Raw genomic sequence first — 19,068 nt, forward strand, 5'->3', positions numbered from 1 at the left:
AGCAACGGCCACAGTCCGATTAGTCCCTCCCTACTCCCCTGCAGTCAGTGCCCGGCGCCCATTCCATACTCCCCGCAGTCACCGCTCACACAGGGTTAATGCCGGTGGTAACGGACCGCGTTATGGCGCGGGTAACGCACTCCGTTACGCTGCTATTAACCCTGTGTGACCAAATTTTTTTTACTACTGACGCAGCCTATGCAGCACCAATAGTAAAAACATCTAATGTTAAAAATAATAATAATAAAAAAAAAAAGATTATATACTCACCTACGCCGCCTTTCCCGCTCCTCGCGATGCAACCGCCACGTTCCGTTGGCACGGATGGTCTGGCAGAAGGACCTGCCGTGACGTCACGGTCATGTGACCGCGACGTCATCACAGGCCCTGCGCGAGCAGGCTGGGACCGGAAGCTGCCGCCTGTACCTCGCACAGGCGACAGAACTACAAGTATGGTGAGTATGTTAGAACTACAAGGGGCCCTCGGATCGGAAGGTGAGTATGTTTATTTTTTAACCTGTGACATACGTGGCTAGGCAATATACTATGTGGCTGGGCAATATACTATGTGGCTCTGTGCTGTATACTACATCGCTGTGCAATATACTGCGTGGCTCTGTGCTGTATGCTACGTCACTGGGCAATATACTACGTGGCTGGGCAATATACTACATGGCTGGGCAATATACTACGTCGCTGGGCAATATACTACGTCACTGGGAAATATTCTACATGGCTGGGCAATATACTACGTCGCTGGGCAATATACTACGTGGCTGGGCAATATACTACGTGGCTGGGCAATATACTACGTCGCTGGGCAATATACTACATGGCTGGGCAATATACTACGTCGCTGGGCAATATACTACGTGGCTCTGTGCTGTATACTACGTCGCTGGGCAATATACTACGTCGCTCGGCAATATACTACGTGGCTCTGTGCTGTATACTACGTCGCTGGGCAATATACTACGTCGCTGGGCAATATACTACATGGCTGGGCAATATACTACGTGGCTGGCCAATATACTACGCGGCTGACCAATATACTACGCGGCTGGCCAATATACTACGTCACTGGGCAATATACTACATAGCTGGGCAATATACTACGTCACTGGGCAATATACTACGTTGCTCTGTGCTGTATACTACATCACTGGGCAATATACTACGTCACTGGGCAATATACTACGTCGCTGGGCAATATACTACGTCGCTGGGCAATATACTACGTCGCTGGGCAATATACTACGTCGCTGGGCAATATACTACGTCGCTGGGCAATATACTACGTGGCTGGGCAATATACTACGTCGCTGGGCAATATACTACATGGCTGGGCAATATACTACGTCGCTGGGCAATATACTACGTGGCTCTGTGCTGTATACTACGTCGCTGGGCAATATACTACGTCGCTGGGCAATATACTCCGTGGCTCGGCAATATACTACGTGGCTGGCCATTATACTCCGTGGCTGGCCAATATACTACGTGGCTGGCCAATATACTACGCGGCTGGCCAATATACTACGCGGCTGGCCAATATACTACGTCACTGGGCAATATACTACGTCACTGGGCAATATACTACGTGGCTCTGTGCTGTATACTACATCACTGGGCAATATACTACATCACTGGGCAATATACTACGTCACTGGGCAATACACTACATCACTGGGCAATATACTACATCACTGGGCAATATACTACGTGTCTGACCAATATACTACGTGGACTGTGCAATATACTACGTGGACATGCATATTCTAGAATACCCAATGCGTTAGAATCGGGCCACCATCTAGTGTGTGTATATATATATATATATATATATATATATATATATATATATATATATACACACACACACACATACATACTAGATGGTAGCCCGATTCTAACACATCGGGAAATCTAGAATATGCATGTCCACGTACTGTAGTATATTGCCCAGTGATGTAGTATATTGCCCAGTGATGTAGTATATTGCACAGCCACGTAGTATATTGCCCAGTGACGTAGTATATTGCCCAGTGCCACGTAGTATATTGCCCAGTGACGTAGTATATTGCCCAGTGCCACGTAGTATATTGCCCAGTGACGTAGTATATTGCCCAGTGCCACGTAGAATATTGCCCAGCCACGTATGTCACAGGTTAAAAAATAAAGAACATATACTCACCTTCCGAGGGGCCCCTTGTAGTCCTGTTGCCTGTGTTCGGTTCAGGCGGCAGCTTCCGGTCGGTCCGAGGGTGTGGGCCTGCGATGACGTCGCGGTCACATGACTAACGTCACGGCAGGTCCTTCTCGCGCAGGGCCTGTGATGACGTTGCGGTCACATGACCGTGACGTCATGGCAGGTCCTTGTTGCACACCAACCTTAGCACCGGAACCTGCCGCTTGCATGGACCGGTCACCGGAGCGTCGGAAAGGCGGCGGAAGGTGAGTATATAATGATTTTTTTTTAACATTAGATGTTTTTACTATTGAGGCTGCATAGGCAGCCTCAATAGTAAAAACTTGGTCACACAGGGTTAATAGCGGCGGTAACGGAGTGAGTTACCCGCGGCATAACGCAGTCCGTTACCGCTGGCACTAACCCTGTGTGAGCCGTGACTGCGGGGAGTATGGAGCGGGCGCCGGGCAGTGACTGCAGGGGAGTAGGGAGGGACTAATCGGACTGTGCCCGTCGCTGATTGGTCGCGGAAGCCATGACAGGCAGCTGGCGAGACCAATCAGCGAATGAATATCCGTGACGGAAGTTGCCGACAGAAAGACGGAAGTACCCCTTAGACAAATTATATATATAGATATACATACATATATATATATAGATATACATACATATATATATATATATATATATACACACACACACACACACATACCACGGGAATTAAATATTTAGCCAGTCACCAATTGTGCAAGTTCTCCCACTTAAAAACATGAGAGAGGCCTGTAATTGACATCATAGGTAGACCACAACTATGAGAGTCAAAATGAGAAAACAAATCCAAAAAAATCAACTGTCTGATTTGGCAAGATTTATTTTGCAAATTATGGTGGAAAAGAAGTATTTGGTCACCTTAAAACATGCAAGATTTCTGGCTCTCACAGACCTGTAACTTCGTCTTTAAGAGGCTCCTCTGTCCTCCACTCATTAACTGTAGTAATGGCACCTGTTTGAACTTGTTATCAGTATAAAAGACACCTGTCCACAACCTCAAACAGTCACACTCCAAACTCCATTATGGGGAAGACCAAAGAGCTGTCGAAGGACACCAGAAACAAAATTGTAGCCCTGCACCAGGCTGGGAAGACTGAATCTGCAATAGGCAAGCAGCTTGGTGTGATGAAATCAACTGTGGGAGCAATAATAAGAAAATGGAAGACATACAAGACCACTGATAATCTCCCTCGATCTGGGGCTCCAAGCAAGATCTCACCCCATGGGGTCAAAATGATCACAAGAACGGTGAGCAAAAATCCCAGAACAACACGGAGGGACCTAGTGAATGACTTGCATAGAGCTGGGACCACCGTAACAAAGGCTACCATCAGTAACACAGTACTCTGCCAGGGACTCAGATCCTGTAGTGCCAGACATGTCCCCCTGCTTAAGCCAGTACATGTCCGGGCCCGTCTGAAGTTTGCTATAGAGCATTTGGATTATCCAGAAGAGTATTGGGAGAATGTCATATGGTCTGATGAAACCAAAGTAGAACTCTTTGGTAGAAACAAAACTCGTCGTGTTTGGAGGAGACAGAATGAGGAGTTGCATCTAAAGAATACCATACCTACTGTGAAGCATGGGGGTGGCAACATCATGCTTTGGGGCTGTTTCTCTGCAAAGGGACCAGGACGCCTGATCCATGTACATGAAAGAATGAATGGGGCCATGTATTGTGAGATTTTGAGTGCAATCCTCCTTCCATCAGCAAAGGCATTGAAGATGAAACGTGGATGGGTCTTTCAGCATGATTATAATCCCAAGCACACCGCCAGAGCAACGAAAGAGTGGCTTCGTAAGCAGCATATGAAGGTCCTGGAGTGGCCTAGCCAGTCTCCAGATCTCAACCCCATTGAAAACCTTCGGAGGGAGTTGAAAGTCCGTATTGCCCAGCGACAGGCCCAAAACATCATTGCTCTAGTGGAGACCTGCATGGAGGATTGGGCCAACATACCACCAACAGTGTGAAGACTTACAGAAAACGTTTGACCTCTGTCATTGCCAACAAAGGATATATAACAAAATATTGAGATGAACTTTTGTTAATGACCAAATACTTATTTTCCACCATAATTTGCAAAATAAATCTTGCAAAATCAGACAAGGTGATATTCTGGATTTGTTTTCTCATTTTGACTTTCATAGTTGTGGTCTATCTATGATGTCAATTACAGACCTCTCATCTTTTTAAGTGGGAGACCTTGCACAATTGGTGGCTGACTAAATACTTTTTTCCCCTCTGTATAATATATTATATACACACACACCTTTATAATATATTACTCCATGCAAGTTTGGTAGTTTCATGTTGTTTTTGCTGCACAACAGATGCCAGAATAACCATGGTGGAATTGCAGTTTTTCTGCCCCTATTTCACAGTACTTTTTTTTTCCAGTACATAATAATACATAATTCAAAACTATCACTTGTCCCTCAAAAAAAAACAAAAACCATGTATGTGGCTATAAGATAATTATGGCTTATGTCTCTTGGAAGAAAGGAAGGAAAATAATGAAGCTTCAAAAATAAAAAATTAGTCCGTCTTGAACAGGTTACATATAAAGGACTGGAACAAATCCAATTTTATGTTAAAACTTTCCATTGCCATTTATCTGCCCAGACCTGCAATGAAAACCTGAAGAAACCTTTCAAGGGAGAACCTGGCCTCAGGTACAAGTATCTAAAGAGTCGCGTCACATCAATTCGTATTTTTTTTTTTTAATATATAAAATAGACCCGAGATTTATTTACAGTCAGTTCATATCACTGTACTGTGCTTTTGACCCAAGAAGTGGCTTTTTTTGCATCGTTCTTATTAGACTCCTCAAAGTTTTCGGCGTATCTCTCTCGTGCTTTCTCCCAGTTCTTCTTATTTCGAGTAGAGCTCTGAATATCTTCCACAGAAGAGGCGTTATGAGCCCCCAGGCCCGCCTGCTTCTTATGCAGCTGGAGGTGGATCTGGTGATAAAACAAATGTATTTATTAAGCTGGGTCCACGTGCTGCTGACTTTTCTGTGGTCAATGTCAAAGCAAAATTTGGAATCGATCTACATGATAATTTGCCACAAATTGCACCCAATGCAATGTGTAAAATCTGTGATAACTCCTCAGCAGAACTGACCTGCTGCAGATCTATTGTACTGTACACTTCCATGGATTTTTGATACAGAATTTGCATCGTAAAGGAAGCGCAGTAATTTAACCCTTTTCCCAGCTTACAATATATGGAGTACATGGTCGGTGCAAGCTGTGGTATACAGCCGGCTCCTGCCTCTAACTGCAGGGATTGGATCCAGCTCTGAGCGCTGTATCTTAACCCTTTGATACTGCAGTAAAAAGTAGTTAGACACAGGTGGACTGTCATGGCCGTTGGAGGCCTTTGTACGCTTCTCATGAAGCCCAGCGTCTATGGGACAACCCCTCTATAGTGGTTCTGTATTGTGTGTTGAAACAAATTGCTAAAAGCATTCTCAATAACTTACCGGGTCTTTCATTCCATCGCCGGATTTGCCGAGCCCTTCTCCTTTTTTCCATCCCATCTTCTCTAACATCTGTCTTCCTTTGTTGCTGTCATTAATTTCTCTGCATGAAGGAAACGACTATTAAGGCTATGATCACATGTTGCGTTTTTGCAGCGTTTGTTTAATGCCAAGTTTAAGCTGCTTTCAAAAAGCAGGTTTTTCTTAGTTTTTGCTACATATTTGGTACCATTTGGCAAAACAGGAAAAAAACAAGCTGTTTGCATGAGATTTCTGAAAATCTCAAACTTAGTACTGTGAAATGCAGCTGAAAGTTTGCAGAAAAAAAAGTATCAAAAAAATTCAATGTGTGAACATGGCTCAAAGTACATGAGTAAAGTGCAGTCATATATACTGTATATAAAAAAAGGTTAGTTTTAGTATGAATTTTAATTAAAAAAATAAATAAATAAAATTCAGGATTTTTCCCCCCTCCCAAAACGTACACATGTACAGATGCCGGGGCGTCATCTCTCTGGAATGTGCCTTCACTCCCCACCACTTTTCGGCGTCTTCCGGCTCGGTCTTTGTATTTTGAGTTTTTCAACACTTTGTTGTCTTCATATTCAACAGTCTAAAAAGCATAGAAAGGAATACAATATTCATCCATCTTTTAGATGTAATTTTTAAGCTTACCATCTGAATACACCCCAAGGATATGTGCACACATCTTTTAGACGGCGGCATACCCCCAAAGTTTTGAAGTAGAAGATGCTTCAGTAAAACTCTGTTTGCTTTAATGTCTCTACGGCCGTTTCTACAGAACAGCGGATACATTTACTGGACTAAACTGTATGTCTTTATTATACTTATGCACTAAATGTATACGGCTTTCACTGGGCAGTCTGATTATTAATTATTCACCAAGTGCACACCACCAGGAGCAAATAAATCAGGGATAGGAAATAAAGTAACATAATTAAAAATAGGTATATTAAAACTCTCCTGACAAAAAGGTTTTACTATTATCATGAAATCAGGTCGTCTTATCCAGGCGCATAGATAATATGGTATTCACAATATTAGTCTGAACTGCTAATTAGTTTTGCCATATCTCTTTGTTAGTAGCGTTTTAATACACCAAAATACTTTATATTTTAATTAAGTCACATCACGTCCTTTACTTGTTATCCCTAATTTAAGTATTACACTTTATGCACCTCCATTTCAGTATGTTATGGCATGTGGAAAGTGGAGCACAATCATTTTATGGAGCGTTCCTGTACGGCCAAATAACCTGTTTTAGATGTAAGATTCAGGTACACATCCCGGCTTATTCATGCGGTCAAGAACAGTCAGTCGCTGGTGTAGGGAGAAGTACAGTATATTTTTCTTTTCAGGTTATAAATGTCTGTTCTCTTACCTGTAAACCATATTTGTCACGGATTTGCTTGAGCCCCTTTCGTCGTAGTTTTTCTTTTTCTTCCTTGCTTAGGATGGGTCCAGCTGACAAAGAATGAACAGTGATCACCATTTCACCTTTATATAGAATGTTAAGCTATTGTTTTGCAGTCACATACCAATACATGTGAAATATAAAAGTACGACGTAGGCCAAGTGGACACTTCATCTGTGCACATAGACTACTGTATACATTGAGAGTTTTACGCAATGTTTGCTGTAATCCCCATAGGTCCTTTTTCACCAGACCTTGGGCAGGGAGGTATCTGCCCTTACTCTGTAGGAAAGCGCTGCAAACTTTGCTTTGATATACAGAAGGACACTGGGAAAATAAAAAATCTATACCAAGTGGTATGCAGTTTGTTTTTTTTTTTAATAAAAATGCATGGACTGAGGCCACTGTGAAGCACATACATCCTGAGAGTAAGCACCCAATAATGGGCACAAACACCAAGCCTTACCAGAGTATTCTTCCTTCTGATTTAATCGCAGATGTGCTCGGACTTGTCCAGGTTCACAGCCGTCACAGGTTTCGCTACCAGGGTGCACGTGAAATGAAAGCACAGTCTCTCCAAACTTGACCTCATCCCCGTGATGTATCATAACGGGCTCACAGATGATTTTAGGCTGAATTATAGAATAGGGACAAAACATTTATCATAGAAAATATAGAAGTGCAATGTCAGTTGTATATACAGGGATTTTTGTGTACCCACCGTAAAATCCTTTTCTCCGAGCCAATCATTGGGAGACAAAGGACCATGGGTGTTGTGCTGCTGCCACTAGGAGGACACTAAGTAATACAGAAAGAATAGCTCCTCCCCTGCAGTATACACCCTCCTGCTGGCTTCCAAGTGAACCAGTTCGGTAACAAAGCAGTAGGAGCTTAACTGTTATGATCCGGTGACCCTGGAGCCGCATGAGACTATCTCTGGAGTAGGTGGTACCTGTACTGACCGCAATCCTAATACTGACACCGCAACTAGAAGTAGCCGTGGGATGTACCTAACCAGGCCTAGACACCTCGACACAGCCGGAGGACTAAATACCCCTAAAGGTGGAAATGGGAAATCCTATCTTGCCTCAGAGCAGAGCCCCAAAGAATAGGCAGCCCCCCACAAATATTGACTGTGAGTTTAAGAGGAAATACGTACACAGGCAGAAAAAACAGAGTTTAGCAAAAGAGGCCCTTCTAGCTAGATAGAAAGGATAGGACAGAGTTCTAAGCGGTCAGTATTAAAACACTAGAAAATTCCACAGCAGAAAATACTATATACTACATCTAACTAAAGACATAGGATGTATATCTGCATCTCCAGAGAAACCAGCATGACAGAAAAATCAAGCTGGACAAAAACACAATAGATTGCACTGCACATAAAAGCACACTGCATGCGTGCTACAGAGAACCAAAACAAGGCACTTATCTTAGCTGAAATGACAGCAGGGCAGTGGAGCCAGACAGAGATGCAATCCCTCCAAGATACAATGGACAACTGGCAGGGATTGATGGATCCTACAAACCTAAATACCTAATAGAGCTGCAATAAGCAGAAACACCTGTCCTGGCCTATAATCCAGAGACCACTGCACTACCACTAACAACCACCGGAGGGAGCCCAAGAGCAGAATTCACAACACTTAACATTTAACCAGGATAAACTATGTCAAAACCAAACCAACACAGAAAACCAAAGCCGTTAGGCTAAACAGGTTGGGTGCCGTGTCCCCCAATGATTGGCTCGGAGGAAAGGATTTTACGGTGAGTACACAAAAATCCCTGTTTCTCCTACGCCTCATTGGGGGATACAGGACCATGGGAAGTCCTAAATCAGTCCCTAGGTGGGGAACAATCAACTGTAATTGCTCCTTGTACCCACAGGCTACAGATGCGGCCCAGCCGCCTGCAAAATTCGTCTGCCGACGGTCACGTGAATGAATATGGTAATGTTTTGTAAACGTATGCAGACTGGACCAGGTCGCAGCTCTGCAAACTTGTGCTGCTGAAGCTTGGTGCCGGATGGCCCAAGACGCACCCACTGACCGAGTGGAATGAGCCTTAATCCCTGCTGGGACAGGATGACCTCTGACTCGGTAGGACTCCTGAATAGCTGAACGAATCCATTTGGCTATTGTCGCCTTGGAAGCGGGAAACCCCTTCCTTGGCCCCTCTGGGAGCACAAACAGGGCATCCGTCCTGTGGAAGGATGCCGTCCGCGAGACGTATCTCTTGAGAGCTCTCACTAAATCAAGTGTGTGGAGGGCCTTCTCAATGCGATGTACTATTGCCGGACAGAGAGACGCTAAGACAATCTCCTGATTGAGATGAAAGGATGAGACAACTTTTGGCAAAAAGGACGGGGATGTTCTCAAAACCACCTTATCCTGATGAAAATTCAGGAAGGGAACTTGACAAGACAAAGCCGCCAGCTCTGAGACTCGTCTAATGGACGTGACCGCAACCAGGAAGGCAACCTTCCATGAAAGAAAGGATAGGGAAGGTTCGAAAGGAGCTTCTTGCAAGGATCCGAGGACCAGATTAAGGTCCCATGGTTCCAACGGCATCTTATAGGGTGGCACCCTGTGGGAGACTCCCTGAATGAACGTCTTCACTTGTAATCTGTTGGCAATCCTGCTTTGGAACAGAACGGACAGGACTGAAATCTGCCCCTTGAGAGAACTAAAGGCGAGACCTAAGTCCAAACCCGTTTGTAAAAATTTGAGAACGTTCACGCTCATTGCACCAGGAAAAGAAGGTTTTCCCAAGTGCGATGATAAATGCGCATAGACGTAGGCTTTCTAGCACTGATCATGGTAGAGATGACTTCCGGAGAGAAACCTGCCTGGGTTAGAACCCAGGACTCAACGGCCATGCCGTCAAACACAGGACCTCGGAGTTCTGGTGGTAAATGGGGCCCTGTGATAGCAGGTCTGCACGATTCGGTAATCGCCAGGGAACATCGGCGACTAGTTGAACTAGTTCCGCGTACCACGCCCGGCGCAGCCAATCTGGCTCAATCAGGATTACTGGTACTCCCTCTGCTCTGATCTTCTTGATGACTCTCGGCAGTAAGGGGAGCGGGGGGAAATATGTACAGAAGCCGAAAATGATGCCACGGGAGTACGAGTGCAAATGCCCCGATAGCTGCTGGATCGTGGGACCAAGCTATGAAGTCGGGAACCTTGGAATTTAGCCGTGAGGCCATCAGATCCACATCCGGAGTTTCCCAACGACAGCAGATCTGGTGAAAGATCTCCGGATGGAGAGACCACTCCCCGGAGTCGAGGCCTTGACGACTGTCCACTCCCGGCATGTGAACCGCAGAAATCATTGAGCGGTTTTCCTCGGCCCAACGGAGAATGTAACCTACCTCGTTCATGGATGCCATGCTGCGGGTTCCACCTTGTCGGTTGATGTATGCTACTGCAGTGGCATTGTCGGACTGAATCCTGATGGGACGATCCGCCAGGAAGGGATGGAATTGGAGAAGAGGTAACCTGATTGCCCGAATTTCTAAGATGTTGATCGGAAGGCGTAATTCCTGAAGTTACCAGCGGCCCTGAGCAGTGTGATGTTAGAACACCGCTCCCCAGCCTAGAAGACTGGCATCTGTTGTCACAACTAGCCAATGTACTGGAAGAAAACACTTCCCTTGATTCAGGGAGGACTTTAATGTCCACCACCTGAGAGACTGTCTGACTCGCTGGGGAAGGAAGAACCGACGGTCGAGGGAGAACGGGTTCCTGTCCCAAACAGCCAGGAGGGCATGCTGTAAGGGACGGAGGTGTAATTGGGCAAATGGAACCGCCTCCAAGGCTGCTACCATCCTCCCGAGGACTCTCATACTGAAGTGCAGAGAGTGAGTGCGAGGTTGAGAGAGCTTCTGAGCTTCCCGCTGTAAGGCTGAGATCTTTTCCGGGGGAAGAAGCACCAACCCCTGGGACGAGTCCAGTATCATTCCTAGAAAGGAAATTCGCTGAGCCGGTACTGGGAAAGATTTTTTGAAGTTTATCTTCCAACCCAGGCGAGAAAGAGAATCTATTGTGATGTTCACAGCCTCCTTGCAGGCGTGGAAAGAGGGGCCTTTGATGATGATATCGTCTAGATACGGTAGTACCACACCTCGGGCGTGAAGGATGGCCACGGCGGCCGCCATGACCTTGGTAAATACCCTGAGAGCGAAGGCGAAGCCGAAAGGCAAAGCAACGAATTGGAAGTGTTGTTCCTGAACTGCAAAGCGAAGAAGCCTCTGGTGAGAAGGGAATGTGGAGGTACGCATCCTGGATGCCTTTTTGCCATGGAGGCGATGACAGAACGAAGCGATTCCATTCGGAACCGTCATACCCTGACGAACTTGTTCAGCAGTTTTAGGTCCAGTATGGGCCGTACTGTACCGTCCTTCTTTGGAACAATGAACAGGTTTGAATAAAAACTTTGCAACCTTTCGCTTTGAGGGACCAGGAAAATAACCCCGTCTTTTTTTAGAGAGCTTATGGCTTGAAAAAAACTCTGATGCCTTTGCCCTGGGAGGCGAAGACAGGAAAAAAACAATTTGGTGGACGAGAAAAGAATTCTATCTTGTATCCGGAGGACAATAGGTAGCGGACCCATTCGTCGTGAACGACCGAGAGCCACGCGTTGGAGAAGGAAAGAAGGCGGCAGCCTACTTTGAGGGTGTCCTCCGGATACCACCGGGAGTCATTGTGTGGGAGATCTGCCCGGTCTGGTCCCCCTGGATCCGGACTGCCTATGCCTGCCTCTCCATGAAGGGGAAGGTTTGTAAGAGGTCTGGGGACCTCTACCCCTACGTTGTGCCCGGCCGGGTCCGGAAGATGTGGAAGTAGAGGACCAATTTGAGTTGGAACGAAAAAAAATCGGGACCGAGCCTGCTGTTGCTGCTTCCGAAAGAGTTTCTGTTGTGGGAGAAATTTACTCTTCCCTCCAGTGGCGTCGGAAATTAATTATTGAGCGAGTTTTTCGCCAAAAAGGCGACCGCTCTGATATGGTAAAGAGGTAAAGAAGTCAATGACTTTTTGGAAGCAGAATCCGCACGCCAGTCCCTGAGCCATAAGGACCTCTGAATGGTGATGGCGTTTGCTGCTGCTTGAGAAGCGCAGTCAGCGGCATCCAGAGATGCGGTCACTAGAAAATCCCCAGCTCTGGCTATCTGAGTAGCAAGGTCTGCTACCTCGGGGGGAAGATTGGTATCCAGAACAGCTGAAGACAAGACCTCAGCCCAATGGGTCATAGCCTTAGCCACCCATGTAGCAGCAAAAGATGGAAAGAGTGCGGCTGCCGAGGCTTCAAAAGCTGAACGAGCCATATTGTCGATCTGACGATCGGTGGGGTCTTTAATCGAGGCGCCCCCCGAAGAGGATAAAATAGATTTAGTAGCTAGGCGCGATACTGGAGGATCTACCAGAGGAGACTGTGACCAATCTTTTCTTAGATCAGGAGCAAAGGGATATTTTGACTCCATGGGCTTTTTCCTTGTGAAGCGTTAATCTGGACGGATCCTATGACATTCAACGATTTCCTTAAATTCGGGATGATTGGCGAACACTCTGTGAGCCCGCTTGGTCCTCTTAAAGGACTCAGCATGATCCGGTTTAGATAAAGGTTCCTCATCTAGCTTCAGCGCCTTGTTTACTGACTCAATGAGAGAGTCTAGATTCTCCTGATTGAAATTCCTGATCTAGGGACGTGTCAGAATCGTCCTCTGAGCCAGGTTCTCTACTAGCCCCAAGGGACGGGGAGTGAGAAATGGAACTCTCAGAACCCGATTCCCGGTGATGGACTGGGGACAAGGCATGAGTCCTTTTCCTGGAAGAGCGAGAGCTCCTTCGTAAGGTACGACCCCTAGTGTACAAGGGGTTCTGATCATCAGAAGAGTTATCCATAAAGGTGCCCTGGTTAGAGGAAGGATCTCGGAACGAGTCTAACGCTTTGGCCAGGGATGCCTTAGCCCGGTTAAGGGAGGTAGCCCACTCAGGGGGACTAGGCTCACTAGGTTCGGTATCAGTAACAGGTGGTTCCTGAGCAGTCACCGGTTCACAAGCTGAGCCTAACGCAGTATTGTGACCCCGGGGAAGAGATACCTTACAAGCGGTACAAGCAGCAAAAAACAAAGTGTGGGTTTTCCCAGACTTTTTGTTAGGCTTTGATTGAGACATAGTGTAGCCTTGAGGAGAGCGCTTACTAGCAGGGGAAGGGTTAAGCTATGTTTCTGCAGCTTACCCAGGTCCTGTGTCTTGAGTCCCCGGGGAGGCTAAATTTTAAGCTTGCGGTTGCGGCCTGCAGCGCCGCGGCCGCTATTTTTGCAGACAGACATTACCCACGCACCCGGCTTAAAGGTATGTGCGGACCTCCCTTATTCCCAGGGACCAGGACCCCCCAGCGCCTCGGCCCCGCAGGTGTACTCACGGTAGATGCAGTGGGCCGGTGCTCAATCCACTGTCGCCATAGTCAGGGAGGGGGTGGAGAGCTTCTGCCGCCTTCCAGCATCCGCTATAACAGTGGTGATGCAGTGGGGGGCTGCACAGACGCCATAAACATCATGTCCGGCTATGCACCTGGCTCCAGGAGAGGTAAATGGAGGGCTACTCCATGTGGTCGCCTGCTATAGAGGGGGGAGATCGGAACGCGAAGGAACCGTCACCCGTAAGGTGGGCTCAGGGCTGGCATCCAACAGTGCAGGAAAGGGTACGGGGAGGGACGCTCCGCGTTCTCGCCTGTTGATGGTTCGGGGGAGATCGGAACCTAGAAAGGATCCATCGCCCCCATTCGCTCCGTTAAGGGAAAAATAGAATAAAAATAAAAATGGTGGGGTCTGAAAGCACACCCAAGTGCCTCCTACAGACACTAAGCAAGAACTGGTTCACTTGGAGCCAGCAGGAGAGTGTATACTGCAGGGGAGGAGCTATTCTTTCTGTATTACTTAGTGTCCTCCTAGTGGCAGCAGCATAACACCCATGGTCCTGTGTCCCCCAATGAGGCGTAGGAGAAAAGGACATATATCGTCATTATTGGGAACAGCTGCGCCACTAGAATTAGGAAGCCTGCAAATCTGTGAGTACTGAGTATTGTCCGGAATTAGCAGGATCTATATGGTGAATTAATGGGTTGCATCAACTATGTAATATCACTTTTTCTATAATTCAGACCAGGAGATTACAGGCAGTTCCTCGAAGTCTGACAACAATGAACCTTTGGTGACCGTAGGTCAGAAATGATGATACAAGGCACGGAGAAGCTGTAGGGTTGCATTTCTCTTTAGCTGTCCAAAGACCACCATCTTTATTAACCAGTGTGTAGGTAAAGATGCTTTCATGAACAACAGTATTTCTATCACTACATTTATGTCAAAAGTTTCTATGATTATGGAAGAGAATGTACGTACCTGCAAAATCTGGTTGCCATTAATGATTGTGCCATTCTGGCTGCCTTGGTCCACAAGTACATAGCTCTGCAAACTATGGTCAAAGTAAACTTCTGCATGAAACTAAAGACACCAGAAAATAGGAGCTTATTAAATAATTCCCACTAATTCTATATATCGCACGGACTTACAGTAGAGAAGGAAAGAAATCATTGTATTTACGTTCTTAGATGTTCTGGCTAAAACACAGCCAACCTATGACCGATGCACCAATGAAAGCTTAGCAGAGCCTTTTTGATACTTGGAAACAGTTATTTTTTCCTACTTGATGCTGAACAGAGCCAGGTGTAAAGATAACATACCCTAGAATACAAATCATCAGTGCACACCAGCCAGGAGATCTCCACATGGAAGTTTGCAGAATTATGAATGCAGCTCTGGACTATTATTATTATCATCATTTATTGTTATAGCGCCATTTATTCCATGGCGCTTTACATGTGAGGAGGGGTATACATAATAAAAACAAGTACAATAATCTTAAACAATACAAGTTATAACTGGTACAGGAGGAGAGAGGATTCTGCCAGCGAAGGCTCACAATCTACAAGGGATGGGTGAGAATACAGTAGGTGAGGATAGAGCTGGTCATGCAGCGGTTTGTTTGATCGGTGGTTACTGCAGGTTATAGGCTTGTCGGAAGAGGTGGGTCTTCAGGTTCTTTTTGAAGGTTTCGATGGTAGGCGAGAGTCTGATGTGTTGTGGTAGAGGGTTCCAGAGTAGAGGTGATACGCGAGAGAAATATTGTATACGATTGTGGGAAGAGGAGATAAGAGGGGAGTAGAGAAGGAGATCTTGTGAGGATCGGGGGTTACGTGTAGGAAAGTACCGGGAGACGAGGTCACAGATGTAAGGAGGAGACAGGTTGTGGATCGCTTTGTACGTCATGGTTAGGGTTTTGTACTGGAGTCTCTGGGCAATGGGGAGCCAGTGAAGGGATTGACAGAGGGGAGAGGCCGGGGAATAGCGGGGGAACAGGTGGATTAGTCGGGCAGCAGAGTTTAGAATAGATTGGAGGGGTGTGATAGTGTTAGAGGGGAGGCCACAGAGCAGGAAGTTGCAGTAGTCAAGGCGAGAGATGATGAGGTCATGGATTGGGTTTTTGCAGATTCTTGGTTGAGGAATGTACGGATTCGTGAAATATTTTTGAGTTGAAGTCGGCAGGAAGTGGAAAGGGCTTGGATATGTGGTTTGAAGGAGAGATCAGCGCCAAGGATTACCCCGAGGCAGCGAGCTTGTGGGACTGGGGAGAGTGGCAGCCATTTACTGTAATGGATAGGTTCGTTGGGGGGGTCGCGTGAGATGGGGGAAAGATGATGAATTCTGTTTTGTCCATGTTAAGTTTCAGAAATCTAGCAGAGAAGAAGGATGAAATAGCGGATAGACATTGAGGGATTCTGGTTAGTAGGGAGGTGATATCTGGTCCAGAGATGTATATCTGTGTGTCATCAGCATAGAGGTGATACTGAAAGCCATGAGATTCTATGAGCTGTCCCAGACCAAAGGTGTAAATGGAGAAGTGCAGGGACCCTAGGACTGAACCTTGTGGGACTCCGACAGATAGGAGGCGAGGTGAGGAGGTGGTGTGTGTGGGAGACGCTGAATGTTCGGTCTGTTAGGTATGATGAGATCCAGGATAGGGCCAAGTCTGTGATGCCAAGGGATGAGAGGGTCTGTAATAATAGGGAATGGTCCACTGTGTTAAAGGCAGCCGACAGGCCGAGGAGGAGGAGGACAGAGTAGTGTCGCTTGCTCTTGGCGGCTAAGAGGTCATTGGTGACCTTAGTTAGGGCAGTTTCAGTGGAATGGTGTGACCGGAAGCCAGATTGTAAGTGGTCAAAGAGGGAGCAAGAAGAGAGATGGGAGGACAGTTTAAGGTAGACGTGTTGTTCCAGTAGTTTGGAGGCATAGGGGAGAAGTGATATAGGGCGATAGCTAGATACAGAGGATGGGTCAAGAGAGGGCTTTTTGAGGATAGGTGTGTTTGAGGCATGTTTAAAGCTTGAGGGGAAAACACCAGTTGTTAGTGATAGGTTGAAGAGATGGGTTAGGGTTGGGATGAAGACTGTGGTGAGGTTTGGGATGAAGTGGGAAGGGAGCGGGTCAAGTGCACAGGTGGTGAGATGCGATCTTGAGAGTTGAGTGGAGAGTTGATCTTCTGTAATGGTGGAGAAGTTGGTTTTGGAGGTGGAGGGCTGGGAAGTCGGGAGGAAGGGCTCTGGGGGTTGTTGACCAAAACTGTCTCTGGTGTTAAAAATGGCATTACAACTCATTTGTAGGAGAAGCAAAGGATTTGCAAAATTACTCAACTTATTGAGAAAAACTACGTTATATAGTAAAATAGAAGCACGTTCAATGTGACAAGTTCATCAGTACCGATACGCCATAAGAATAACCTAATATGTGCTCACCTTGCTCACGCCAACCTCTGGAATACGAATGTCATGACCCAGGTTCTTCTCCCTACACAATAAGAAAACGTGTTAGTGACAAGAAGCCATCTGCAGTGAATTTAGGTCACATTTTCCCATTCTCTGCACCTACCTTCCAATGGTGGCACTTTTCTCGGCTGTTATAATAAACAGGGATCCTTTCTGTAGCACTGGTGACCTTACCACGATCACTCGAATACATGGAGGCCAGATTTGCTCGGTGTCTGCACAAGTCACAAACAATCAGGACGTTAGTGAGAACTGAACATTTATTCATATTTTCCCTTTATGTATGTTATGCTTGCCACTTGCTGACTTCTGTTTAGCAACGCGTTTCATAGTTTAATTAAACCTTTATTTTCAAGACCCAATTATGCAGATTATTAATACAGAACATCACCATGATATTATTAAGCCAAACTAGATACTTAGGTGATCTAAATCAGGCGCCTATTTGAAAGTCAAGATCCACAAGTGTAAAATCCCTGAGCAACCTGGTTGGCTATGAAAAGCTTTAAGAGTGGTTAATTAATGTATTATTGAATTATTTTATATTGTCAGTTAACCTTACTGGTTTTCTGGGGTAGAACAGGATTCACGCTCTCCTGATGGAGGTGACGAAACAAGTGTCAAGTAGACACTGTATTGCCTCACTAGGTCTACATCAGGAATGGCTACATCCAATGCCGAAGGCTTCAGTGAAAGATGTAGGTACCATGTCAGAGGGAAATACACAATACCCATGTCTGCACTAGGAATTTTATGAGTTTTTGAAGCACAAACTAAGCAAAACTCTCCAAATCCACAGCAAAATTTGGAGATTCTGCTCAGTTTCTGCTCCGAAAACTCTGCAAAAAGACTTAGTGTGCACAAACCCTATGGGTGACCCCATTGCTGCTCCTGAAGTCCGTTATTGTTTTCAGCACCAATGTCACGTCAAAAGTGTTGTAGCCACTCCATGAGCTGAACGGCTCAGGCTGTCAATGTGGACAGAGCAGCTGAGCTCAGTTATTGGTGGCACATGATGTCAGCACTGAAGACAGGGTATGTAGAGAACTAATATATATATTAGGAAACTTTTCTGCCAAAACTGCTAACCCATTGAAGACCACCCTTTTTTGCAACATACAAGGTCCAGCAGTGATATGGTGTAACATGGAAAGAGTTGAAGCATGGCTCTTCACATATTCCGTGTGAAGACGTCTTTGCATGAAATGTGAGGCATGCAGTGTTACTGTATATTCCTATAACATTATGAGTGCTTTACTAAGGATTCACACAGCATGGATTTGTAATAACAGTACATGAGGCCTAGGGGTATTCAGAATGGAGTCATTTTCCATTACAGATCTGAGAGTAAACCAACTAGAGTCAGGATTGCTCTGATTTCACTGCTACTAAATTAAAGGGAATCTGACAGCAGGTTTTTGCTATGTAATATGAAGACAGCATGCTGTAGGGGTTAAAACACAGATTTCAGTGATGCCTCTCTTATCAAGCTCCCGTTTGCTTACAATGATTATTTTAGCACCAGTAGTTTATCATTGCTGTGTCTAGCTGGTGTGAGCCCTGGTTTCACACGCCCCCTCCTGCGATAGGCAGCTCACTGTCTATGGACTTTGTACATAAAGAGTCTTGTGTGGGCAGGGTTAGCTGTGGTGTGGGCGGGGTTAGCTGTGGTGTGGGCGGGGTTAGCTGTGGTGTGGGTGAGGTTCGCTTTCTCAGCTCTGCTTAATTGCTAAATCTAAAAGCTCCAATGTCAGAACGGCTACACCCAGTAATTGACCGATACATCCTTGGATTCAGCTTCTTTTTGCCTACATTATGCAGCTCTCTGATAAGGTGGCAAAAACTTGCTGACGGATTCCCTTTAATGTGATGAAATCTTTTGTGAAAATCCACAGCAGTTCTTCATCAGGAGAATCCTGATTATTTGTAATTCTGAAAAACGATTTCATTTCTACAGAGAAAAAGTCCGCAGCATTTGAGCAAGATTTGTGAAATCTCATCTACTTGCCTCGTACTGTAAGCAGCTG

The 19,068-nt window shown here is 45.8% G+C and overlaps 1 protein-coding gene across 2 annotated transcripts in view; it reads right to left on the minus strand.

The window, feature by feature from the left end:
- Positions 1-4,940: 4,940 nt before the first annotated feature.
- AGGF1 (angiogenic factor with G-patch and FHA domains 1) overlaps positions 4,941-19,068 on the minus strand; it is a 39,448-nt gene continuing 25,320 nt past the window's right edge. For both annotated transcript variants that reach the window (XM_077287230.1, XM_077287240.1), the window contains exons 7-14: positions 17,145-17,256; positions 17,012-17,063; positions 14,562-14,663; positions 7,623-7,788; positions 7,124-7,206; positions 6,207-6,334; positions 5,725-5,824; positions 4,941-5,200 (exon numbers count right to left, since the gene is read on the minus strand). In XM_077287230.1, the coding sequence (XP_077143345.1) occupies positions 5,006-5,200; positions 5,725-5,824; positions 6,207-6,334; positions 7,124-7,206; positions 7,623-7,788; positions 14,562-14,663; positions 17,012-17,063; positions 17,145-17,256 (938 nt within the window). In that variant the 3' untranslated portion in view covers positions 4,941-5,005. The remainder of the gene's footprint in view (positions 5,201-5,724; positions 5,825-6,206; positions 6,335-7,123; positions 7,207-7,622; positions 7,789-14,561; positions 14,664-17,011; positions 17,064-17,144; positions 17,257-19,068) is intronic.

This window comes from Ranitomeya variabilis, chromosome 1 (assembly GCF_051348905.1).
Source record: "Ranitomeya variabilis isolate aRanVar5 chromosome 1, aRanVar5.hap1, whole genome shotgun sequence".
NCBI lineage: Eukaryota > Metazoa > Chordata > Amphibia > Anura > Dendrobatidae > Ranitomeya > Ranitomeya variabilis.